Here is an 11024-nt window from a genome sequence, read left to right as displayed (position 1 = left end):
TGCTGAACCAACCTCCTGCCGGGCTTTATACAGCTCAGAGCTACGCACAACAGCTCGCCATGAACGAGAAACGAGCTCTAACTTGGGGTGGAGGTAGAAGGGAACCCGTGCAATGCACCTGATGGCAACAGCGTCTGGAAGACCTTCAATCAGTTCAGACATACTAATCACAGTTGCATCTGTTTCAAGTTATTTCTTCACCTCTGATTTTTTTCTATACTGTTGACAGCAATGCAAAAGCTACCTGACATTAACAAAAGGCACAGGCATTGTTATATGAAATCAATTTCAGAGTTCTGGCATTTCAAGATCAATGTACTAATAAAGGTGCACCAAGTTTCAATAAAAATAAAATTACTACAGTTGTCACTCTAACCACTTAAAAGAGAAAACTCATTCTTTAAATAGCCATTGCCATCATCAAACAGAATGCCAATGAAATTTTCACTATCACCATGGTGGGAAAAAAAGGAAAACAAGAAATGAAAAGAAAAGAAATCCAGAACATGCAAAGAATCAAGAGGGCTCCATTCAATCACTTGTTTTGGTTTGCATGGTCACAAATCAGTATCTGCAGATACCTGAAGTCCAAATCGTGGAAGAAGTTGGTTTCTTTCTAAGGTAGCCAACTCATCTTTACAAGTGGAAGAAGAGTATGCTTTTTTCATACAAATAGCAGTATTGTCATGAAAAGTAACATGAAGGGCAACCTGGCTCTCTCATTTTTGCCATCTGTTCAAATTTAATTAAATTTGAAAAAGCACAACAAATACATGGCCAAACTTGCAAAAAATCCTCAACGCAATACTTTTTATAATTGAATATGCCCAAACCATAAATAAACCAGTGAAAATGCATCAATAAACTCAATCAAGACTAAAAAGTATCCAATTTCTCATGATCAGAGCTTAAACTTACCAGAATTTAGTCTTGATTACACTAGGGGTGTATGCGTAAAATGCGTTGGCTCATAATTTTTACAAAGAAACAAAAACTTTGATAGTCCAAGAGAAGAAAATTGTCTAAGAAACAAGTATCTAAGCAAAAATTTAATGCTCTAATTATGATATTGAAATGGTCCTGACCCTACATATAAACACAGTTCACAGGTAAGAAAACCCACTAAATTGCCTGCAACAAGTAACTACAAGGTACTGTCAAAGGATCGAGACTTTAAAACAGTTTTATCCAAGTCAATTTATGTCCAACAAACATCCCAAATCATAACATTTTTTTTTCACGAATGAAAAAAGCAAACTACACAAAGGAAGAAACAAGTAAAAGAATGCCCTAGAGAAGAAGCTAAATATCAGAACTATATTTGCAGTTTAGGGATTGAAAAGCACCATATGACTCTTACAACTATCATGGGTTCTATTGCATCTTTCAGAACCATATATGCAGTGCAAACATTCTGATTAAAATCAAATCTTACCCAACTTCATTGAGAAGAAGGCGTAGTAGCCAATCTTATGGTCTCCATTAGAGTCTCAATCCAAACAACACTGGTTTTCAGATTTCAAGTACTGTGGTTACCATTTCTGCTTTGGAAAGTTGACATTTCATGGTGTTTGGATTTTGATTATCACACACCAGAATCAATTTCATTCCACAGATTGCCAAGACGATACCATAGTCACACTAATATTGTTAGACATCTTCCCAGATAAAGAGACAAGACAGTGAACTTCACCAGACAACAGAATATGACCATATATTTTCACTTCCACGTGTCACAGTCACAAATTGAACTGTGATAGGCGATCTGGTATTGCAATTTTCTCCTAATTCTTGGGCATATTCATCAAAATGCACCAGAATTGCATAAATGATTTGAATTCCACATACAAACTTGGAATATAAACTAGCAAATCCCACTGAAGAGTTTACAGGCTAAACACAGATTATGACCTAAGACCATGGAATAAAAACTAATAAATCTCAATGACGAAAGCTCAAAGTCTCCTTAATCAATAAATACTCAACATCAAATATCTAAACACATGCAAATTATCATCACAGCCTTGTTAGTTTTAGTTATACCTCACACATTTCTGAACATTCAACACAAGAACCAGTGCAAAGGCAATCTCACCTATTGCTTCTGAAAAAAATAAGAAAATCAATTCATCAACCAAGCACGCTTCCATTGAATTCATCCAAAGCTCTAATAAAATTCATGAACCAATTAAATGCAAGACAAAAGAAAATAAAACCAAAATTGAACCTCAGAAACAAGCAACATAACCCAAAAATAACCAAACTGAACTTCATTTCAAATACCAAACCCACTTCCAATTCACCACAAACAACAAAGGGTATTCAGTAATTTCAAAATCAAATCAAAATTTCATCAAATCCACGTCAATTTTTTTCACGAAAGTAGGCAAAAAAAAACACACAAGGAATTGCATCACTTCTGCTGGCATAATAGAAAGACAGCACGCTTTACCTGAAACCCAATAAGATTCGGAGCTCCGTCGCTTCGATTTGTACAGACACACATAGAGAAATCAAGAGTAGCGTTAGATTTCCTCCCAGAGAGACCTCCAAAGCTAATTTGACCAAAAAACACAGGGTTTTTTTAGTGATTTCTTAGCGTTCTATTTCTTTATTTTCAAGTCCTTTCAATTTGTGCTTACCCTAAACCAGAATATAGGCATTTGAGGATATTCCTGGTCCCTTTTTTCTCCTTCACCGCAATGGCATTCTTGTTAATTAAAATTAAACACCAATTTTTTGGCTGACACGTTCAGTGCACGTGGTTGAATGCCCTCCAAAACCATGTTTGTGTTTCAATTTTTGGTTTAACAAGCTTAATTATGATTAGTTCCCACCTTGGGCCCTCTTACATAACTTTTTTATGAAGACTTTGACAAATGTTAGCAGCAAGCCAGCAACTTACCTTATAGTAGTACCAGGCCAGCGCCATCAAAATCTCCGGTACGCATGTCTATTGTGGCAGGTGAAGTGAGAATGCATCTACTGTCTCCATCCAGTTCATTGGCAGTAAATCATTTTCTGTCCTTCACCTCGCATCCTGCCATCCTTGCCTGTGTTTGAGATGAAATTACCAAGGGGTGGATCCATGGGGCAAGACCGAATGGGTTGGTTACTTGGTTCGAGTCAAGCATACAATCATGTATGGCAAGGATAATTGTAAAAAAAATAAGCCAGTAATTATAAAAACATAAGTAAATGTGTGTACAGATTTTAATGCTTGAAATTCAGCTGTAACGGAACTTCTAGTGCCTTAATTCCAGTAGTTCTCACATGCAATCTCTCATTGACCTAAAAAATCTCCCATTGCATTCCAGTAATTGGTATAGTAATGAAAGGGGTTTATTTTTTTTTTACTATACTTGGATTTGAGTTCTGATGTACATGTTTATCATTTCTGTGATACTTTATATGTCTATTGAATTTACAGGGTATTCAGTGGACCGTGAGGATTAGTCATGGTGCACGTAAGCTGATCCAGACACCCCATATAAATAAAAAAAATAATAATAAAAAAAATCATATACCATATACTAACTATTAGTTTGGAATATAGTTATTATAATTTTATTATTTTTTTACAAGATATTGATCCGTCCGAATTTATTTATACAATTTTAAAAAATATTTTTTTTATTTTAAAATTATTTTGATGTACTTATATCAAAAATAATTTTTAAAAACTAAAAAAATATTATTTTAATAAATTTATAAATAAAATATACTTTTAAAAAATAATAATTACCACTTTTCAAATAGCTTTTAAAAATTAAAGTCCCACCTTTGTTAATTCACTTTTAATCTCAAAACTCATATTCCTCTCATTTGGAGCCAGCAAAGCTGTCCCAAGATGATTACAGCAAATGGAGTACGGACAGTCCTAAGGATATAGATACCAGCTTTTCATTAATTTTTTTTTCTAGATTAATTTTTAATTTTAATGCTTTTAGATATTTTTGATATACTATATAAAAAATAAAAAAACATATTATTTTAATATATATTAAAACAAAAAACAATCTTAAAAAACCATGCCATATTCTAAAAATAAAAAAATCGATGATTCTAACAGCTAGCTGGCCCCCATTAAAATTATGTCACCGGTAGGAAATGAACCCCACTTTCTTAGAGTCTTGGAATCAACCCTTCCACTTGAGCCACAACAGATGCAAAGAATTAATTCTGGCAGGATCTCATGTCGTTTTTAATGTTCTTTCCCAGCTAGCCACTTGCGTGTTGAGAATTTACGGCAGGGGCAAAGGACTGCGATGGCTTTTGATTCTGGTCTTTTGTCATTTGCTTATATAATTCTTATTTTCCATGGATTATATAGTTAATCACGTCTTCAGTGTCTAGAACAACAGATGTTGTTTACTAAGCACAGTTGTTAAACCCAGCCGGGCTTCGCTGAGGCTGGTTTTTTCAAAAATCAATCTTAAATTGATTTAGTTGACCAGTCACCCCCAACAAGTAAACTCTTGATCTATTTAATTTAATTTAATTTAATGATTTGATTTATTTAATAATATTTTTTTAAATAAAACTAATTAACCCACGTGAACTGCCCAATCTTGTAGAAAAAAGATACTACGGCAATGTCTTATCTCGGACGTTTACCCGGAAAAAGAGGCCTCCTTAGAAGAGACCAATCAAAACAAAGTTAATGTTGCAGTGCATCTTTCCCAGTAGAAAATGGCGTGGCTTATGGCTTGTGTGTGACTGGAATTCTCACCAAGGCAGTGCGGTTTGACTTCCTATTTGGATCTCTAATGCATGGAAAAATAAGCAGTGCTGTGTTGAAATGCATGTGCTTCTGGTGTTCTGGGTGCCGGTGGATTCCATTGTCAAGCCATTTGTAATGGTCCCAAGAAATTTACCATTGAATTCCCGATCCAATTTGAAATTAAGAGTGGTTTAAGAGAAAACAATAAAGAAAGATCACCTCAAATTACAAGAAAAAGAATTAGTGCAAGGGAGAAAATGCATGTGCTTCCTTGACTCCCTAGAAACATGGTTGATTAGTCAAAATCTCTTAATATTTTCTCTTTTTCTTGATGATTTGCTGCTTGTTAGTCACCAATGTTTTTATCCCTCTGTGTCCATGGAGTGATGATTTCTTTTTGTTAATCTGAGGCTAGATTTACCTCTCTAATCCGATTAAGAAATTGCTATCTGTATCATCAGTATCAGAGAATTCATAATAATTTTATTTCTTATAAGTTAAAATCTAACAATTTCATTTCGATACCAGCAAGTAAAATTTCCCTCTAATTATTCTTCAGAACAGTGTGGAAAACCAAGAATATTTTATTTATTGGAAATAGAGGAGTATACAAATCTAAGTCCACATGGTATCCCAAAATAAAGAATCATGTTACCAAAAGAAAAGGGAATATTTGAACTCCTCTGTTGCGTCAACAGTACTAATGAACTGCGGTAGCAAAAGACTCAGCAGAATTTCAAGTAGATGGAGCTTATATTATATGGTGCGGAGGGTCGAAGCTTGTGATGTGATGAAGAGTAGGAAGAAGAGCAGAGACACTGTCAACTTCGTAGAGTTTGCACCTGATGTTCCATTATCTGTTGATGGCACTGTCTTAGATCCTGTTCCTGCACCCATTACACAGTAAAGTATTAACATTGGGCTCTTGTACGGTGGTTCTGCTACCAGGAGTAACCGAAAAACCTATATTGTTCGTAAGTTCAAGTCGGAAATTGGAAAATCTAATTGAATCTTGTACCTGCAGAAGGAGAATTTGGTGTTCCTGCTGGAGAATCTGTGGGCGAAGAGGCTGTTTGAGCAGATGATAAAATGAATATTTAGCTATTTGCATTGCTAGAAAATGATCTTAGAATTTGGATTGCTTGCAATTGCTTACCATTACAGTTGCTGATAGAGGGAGTTTGGACATTGCAAGCACCAGGGAGGGCCAGAGCCTGAGTCTGATTAACATCGACTCCAAGTGAGGAGGCACCACCATTAACGACCTCACATAGACATTGAGGCTGCGACTTGACAACATTAGCTAGCTGTGTACAGCATGATGAAGACGGGGTCGATGAGTTTCCTGTTATGTAGTTCAGACATGGGGACATGCTTATGATCACATTGGTACAAGATGATTGTGCCATGGCTCCTGCCCACAAAGTTGCTATAAGGGATATAGCAAGCATGACCTCCATCCTTCTAACTGCCATTGGGTCAATTCTATAGAAATTCCTGGCAACAATGGTTGAGAGATACAGAAGAAAAGTTTTCGTGGCTTGTAGGAAATGAAAAGGCTGTGGTTAATAAAGGGGAAGATTGTAAACAAACTGGCTAATATGGTTTACCTATATTCCTACTTAATTTTATAATCTTTGGTGAACAACTCACCTTCTGCACAGAGACAGATTTATTTTAATAAGTTAAACTTAAGTGTCTCTCTCTGGTTTGTTCAGCTTTGCATTGCTTTTCATCGCAGAATCCACACCAAATAAACCAAATGCTGATGATGGCGTAAAACTAATCATGCAGAGCGCCGGCTTTGTAGTATTAATACTTTCTTTTTGTGGAAGGAGGTGTCATCTTCTATGTGTAAATTAATGCTTTTCCATGGTCAATATAGTGTTGTCAAAGGCGATAAAAAGCCTGTAAAATCAAGACAATACCTAAAAATTAAAAAAAAAGTAATATTATTTATATCTTTCATTTCATATTTTAGTTTGGGAATCTCTAGCTTCATCCCAGGGTAACAGGCTGGTTGATGAATAAGCCTAGAGATTTTAGGGTGTACCCATCAGGAAACTCCCAAAAAGAAGTACTTTTTCAACAGCGCCGAAATTACCAGTACTAATATTAAATCCTGAAAATTAGACCCTGTAGATCTTCTGCTTAGACAGCATGTTGTCCTACATCATCACTGTATGTTTTGATATCTCTCCTTCAAGCCATTCCTAGTTGATCGATTTCAATGGATGGTAAATGGTGAAAGATGATTTCGACTTTCAGCTTGATGCCTATGCGCGCTCAGCTTTTAATTTCCTATCTGATGAACCCATGTTTATGGTTTAGACAATCTTCCTATTCATGCCAAAGCTATTTACATAAACCTGGATAAATTTCTGCAACTTGAATTTCAAATATGCTGTCTGTTTTTATTCCAATAACTTGAATATATTCTAACAGTAATTTTTTAGAATAAAATTAGAAAGTCAGATCAGCCTATCATTGAATCTGAAATGCTCCTCTTTTTTAGCAATTCTTAATTCTGTTCTTCTAGCCATTTGATGTTTCTATAATTGATGTCACTGTATGTCTATCCATAAATATTAAGCCATGTCTCAACTCTTTTGTAGTTTCTTGATTTCAGGCAACAGTCACTGTCAGCATCATTGTTAAACAAAAAAGATATTGATTCAATGGAACCCTAGCATAACTGAGTTTTTAATGATTTAGCTGATATGTCCAAATCCAATCTGCCAACATCAATATTTTTTTTAAGAAAAAGAAAGAAGGAAACAACGCCATTTTAATAAAAACGGTTGAGCGTTAACCCTTAAGTTAACTTAATGATCCAGTAACTTGCAACTTTTTCTCGAACAGGTCCCGGAGCAGGGTCTCACAACTGTGCGTGTGAGTTGCTGAAAATTGCATGTTTCATGCTTTCAAATACAAGACAGGAACAGAATTCAAATACAATACAGGAACAGAAGTAGCTTCTCACTCTCGCAAGTTGAAACAATATGGTTTGCCTTCAGCTGAAAGCCCACAAGAAACTCAAAACAAATCCCACCAGTCAGTTCTAAGCGACGGGAGTGTGCAGGGTGCTGACCAATAAGCATACAAATTGAAGACAATCCAAATGTCAAAACCAATATCCAAGAAACTGGGTTCGTTACTTGTGACTTGTGAGGCTTTGTGTTTGTACAGGTAAAATAACATCCTAACTCATTTTGAAAGACTGATCAAGCTTGAAAAAGTTGTAAATAAATCGCATGCATATAACCTGTGGGTACTAGTGGATGAGACTGTTCAATTTCTTCTGTAAGTATGTTGCAAAAACAGAGGATCAAAATAGCGGCTTGTTCTCATAACCTGTAACATATGATTCTGTCAGTTTGAAATGCGGGTGCCTCGTGTTTTAAATATTTAGGCCAAAATTTTGTATTTAAACTTGGAGCTTGGAGGCAAGACAGTTTGATACTCCAAACAAGGTTTCTCTTTTGGATCATAATTTGGTCTGCCAAAGTGCATCCCCTATCATCTGGTCGGCTAGTTTCAAGAAATGTTATCTGCGATTGGAAAGTTTCATAACCACGTTAAATGTTCCGATCATTTGGGTTCGTATTATTTAAGTTTTCTTCTTTTCTTTTCATTTTTGCTCGCACTGCTGATGATTCTACTCTCCTGTCATCTTTCCACTCATTTCAGACTTCGTAAATTTTTATCAATGCAAGCCTGTGAAAATCTCAGTACTCCACGGCAATCTGATGGTAGAAGAAGTGATGCAGGCGGAAGCCAAGTAGGATAGTGACAATGGTTTTTGACATTTTTCCTTGAAGGAACCAATATGGTTTTCATTCTTCATTAAGCAAATCGAACAAAAAATACAATCACACTGTACAAGTGCAACAAGAATCACCCTTAACAGTATAGTAAAAAATAAAATAAAAATAGGATCAGGTAATCATAATCAATGATACAACAGGCTACAAATCACTCTGAAAAATTCCAAAGTGCAATTCCAAAAACCACCTTTTGGACTCAGAATTTGGTAACAGTTGAACCACACCATGCCACAAAGAGAACGGAGAGCACAAACTGAAGGGGTGCTTTGACAATACTTCCGTCAGACGTTCCGGTTGATGATGGGATAGTTTTAGAGCCACTTCCAGTTCCTGTATTTACAATTAAGAGCTGACTTCAGAAACCATTCCTATTAACATTTATAAATTGGAATTGCTTAGTCTGGTGCTTTCATGTATGCACTTTAATTTTAGGTGTCAGTCGTTTGAGTTTTGGTTCAAGCCAAAATTACGTTTTGTTTCATTCATATGATCAAAGATCAAAATTCAATTCCCGATTAGTACGTAGAAATCAAGTACATTATCCAGCTAAGCTTGAAAGGCTTTTGCACGATTTACATTTCCTGAACATACCTGAAGCTGAAGGAATGTCTGACGCTGATGGAATAATATCTGGTTCGGGTGTTTGAGTAGACGAATCTGCTGGCGAACTGGCTGGTGAGCTTACAGGTGGAGTTGCTGAAGCTGTGGGTGCAGTGGCAACTGTTTTACCATTGCCAAAGTCAAGTCAGTATGAATCTAGCATCCCTTGTTTATAACATTCACCAGAAAGAGTTAAAGATTTGGATTACCTTTGCACTGGTTGATCGATGGGGTTTGCACCTTACAAGCGCCAGGGAGATTCAGAGCAAGAGTCCGGTTTATGGGGATACCTAATGAGGCACCACTATTATTGAGTAGTGAACAAAGGCATAGTGGTGATGTTTGGACAACATTTCCTAGCTGTGAGCAGCATGAGGATGATGGACTTGATGAATTTCCTGTGATGTAGTTCAGGCACGGAGCCAGGCTCATGAGAGTATTAGTGCAGCTTGATTGAGCCATTGCTCCACCACAAGTTATGGCCACAAGGACCAGGACTAGACCCATGCGAATCCCACTTGAAGCCATTGACTGCAGCTGCAAATTTTTGGATGGCTAGAATGATCTGGTTGTGAAAGTCGAATGTATGATTGGAATTCTGAGCTTTGAAGTTTGAGTTAAAGGGAAAAGAAGGGACTGGATTTATATAGGAAAGCTCATGGAAAAGAGACGAGGTTTTTGGTATATTTAGATGACCAACTTTAACTATATCAAAGGGTTGTTATATAACTGAACAGCCAGCCCTCGGCATAACGATGACGACAAGTTTTCATTTGTCCTTAGCATATATATTTTAATGTTCTGTTCTGCTATATTATGTCTACCAAAGAACTATCATTAATTAACAATCCACAAGCATATCCTGGCCTTACAGCTATCTCTATGCATGATTGGATTTCCTATCTTTTCCCTCAGAGCAAAACAAGGTTTCAATGTGCACAGGCATTGCTATTTCTCTCAATCCCACTTTCCTCCTAGTAATTGCTATGCTCATGAAAGAGAAGGTAAAGATTTAGGGAAAAATGATTTAAGATTTTCTTTTTTTTAGGAATAAATTGAGAGTTTCTAAGAAAAGGGAGCAATTATAACGGGGAAGGGGCAAAGTTTTTTAGCCGAGGGGAATCGTCCCTGGTCACCACTTCAATAGTTTTCTGATGAGCTTCTTCTTAAAGTCATTACAATGAATGACCTTTTTTAACATAACCATGCATATTGTCAGGGAAGTACTAAGACCATCAAGTTGGACTTTCCTTTGGACTCCTTATAAAAAAAATATCTTATTATAGATAAATGGTGATTCTTAAGAGACTCCTTATATAACAAAATAATTTTATATGTAAACTTGTTATATAGAAAATAACTTATAATTTATAAAAGGCTTTTTTCTGCCGAGTGCATGGAAATAAAATATAATGCAAAGTTAATGAATTGATTAACTCTCTCGGTATTTTAGTTTTGGTTTGAATATATTAACATAGTATCAAAGCTTCTTCCAAATCCTTGCTTGTCTAAGTCCTGATTTTTCCTTTATCTTTTATTGTTGTTGCCTTGCTCATCTTGAACCCATTCTTTTCATATTACTCCCGGTAAAAATTGTGTAGGCGAGAGAGAAGGAGTGGTTGTTGGATTCTTATTTCCAACTTTGTGTTATTCATGTTTCAAATTAGCTTCTGTGTTGCACTTTTGACAGTTTCAAATCTTGCTTCTCTATTGTTATTCTTGACAGTTCTTGGTTTTAAAATCTATAATTCTTTCTTGCTTCTCTAGTGTTATTCTTGGCAGGCTCAGATCTTCCTTCTTTGGTAGTGTTCTCGGTAGTTTCGAAATCATTCTTTTTTGTTTCAGATATTACATTTCTAGTGGAATTCTTGATT

At 35.9% G+C, this 11024-nt stretch overlaps 3 protein-coding genes across 10 annotated transcripts in view; all 3 read right to left on the bottom strand.

Moving 5' to 3' along the window:
• LOC105131412 (F-box/kelch-repeat protein SKIP30-like) overlaps positions 1–2852 on the bottom strand; it is a 4122-nt gene extending 1270 nt beyond the window's left edge. The window contains exons 1-4 of one of the 8 annotated variants that reach the window (XM_011034373.1): positions 2453–2852; positions 2044–2104; positions 540–581; positions 13–244 (exon numbers count right to left, since the gene is read on the bottom strand). In XM_011034373.1, coding sequence (XP_011032675.1) covers positions 13–162 — 150 coding nt within the window. In that variant the 5' untranslated portion in view covers positions 163–244; positions 540–581; positions 2044–2104; positions 2453–2852. Of the gene's footprint in view, positions 1–12; positions 582–2043; positions 2105–2452 lie in introns of all 8 variants that reach the window. The other 7 variants (XM_011034367.1, XM_011034369.1, XM_011034372.1 and 4 more) reach the window with 7 other exon arrangements.
• A 2437-nt stretch (positions 2853–5289) lies between these two features.
• LOC105131411 (non-specific lipid-transfer protein-like protein At5g64080) lies at positions 5290–6297 on the bottom strand. The gene is made up of 3 exons (XM_011034366.1): positions 5880–6297; positions 5742–5792; positions 5290–5610 (listed from the first exon to the last, which is right to left on the bottom strand). Exons 1-3 carry the CDS (start codon positions 6196–6198, stop codon positions 5480–5482), a joined length of 501 nt encoding a protein of 166 aa, XP_011032668.1. The 5' UTR covers positions 6199–6297; the 3' UTR covers positions 5290–5479.
• A 2234-nt stretch (positions 6298–8531) lies between these two features.
• On the bottom strand, positions 8532–9776 carry LOC105131410 (non-specific lipid-transfer protein-like protein At2g13820). Its single transcript, XM_011034365.1, has 3 exons — positions 9360–9776; positions 9142–9270; positions 8532–8880 (listed from the first exon to the last, which is right to left on the bottom strand). Exons 1-3 carry the CDS (start codon positions 9676–9678, stop codon positions 8747–8749), a joined length of 582 nt encoding a protein of 193 aa, XP_011032667.1. The 5' UTR covers positions 9679–9776; the 3' UTR covers positions 8532–8746.
• Positions 9777–11024: the final 1248 nt, after the last annotated feature.

The sequence above is a fragment of the Populus euphratica genome, unplaced genomic scaffold (assembly GCF_000495115.2).
Source record: "Populus euphratica unplaced genomic scaffold, PopEup_1.0 scaffold23.1, whole genome shotgun sequence".
In the NCBI taxonomy this organism is placed as follows: domain Eukaryota; kingdom Viridiplantae; phylum Streptophyta; class Magnoliopsida; order Malpighiales; family Salicaceae; genus Populus; species Populus euphratica.
This window is presented reverse-complemented; position numbering and strand designations above follow the sequence as displayed.

Bases quoted from the DNA above. Each gene is read 5' to 3' on its own strand.
- LOC105131410 (XM_011034365.1), bottom strand. From the start codon at position 9,678: ATGGCTTCAAGTGGGATTCGCATGGGTCTAGTCCTGGTCCTTGTGGCC. The intron at 9,271-9,359 runs GTAATCCAAATC...ATGGTAAAACAG, and splicing joins ATCGATCAACCAGTGCAAAG to TTGCCACTGCACCCACAGCT. The intron at 8,881-9,141 runs GTATGTTCAGGA...TTGTAAATACAG, and splicing joins AGACATTCCTTCAGCTTCAG to GAACTGGAAGTGGCTCTAAA.
- LOC105131411 (XM_011034366.1), bottom strand. From the start codon at position 6,198: ATGGCAGTTAGAAGGATGGAGGTCATGCTTGCTATATCCCTTATAGCA. The intron at 5,793-5,879 runs GTAAGCAATTGC...CTGCTCAAACAG, and splicing joins CTCTATCAGCAACTGTAATG to CCTCTTCGCCCACAGATTCT. The intron at 5,611-5,741 runs GTACAAGATTCA...TAATGGGTGCAG, and splicing joins ACCAAATTCTCCTTCTGCAG to GAACAGGATCTAAGACAGTG.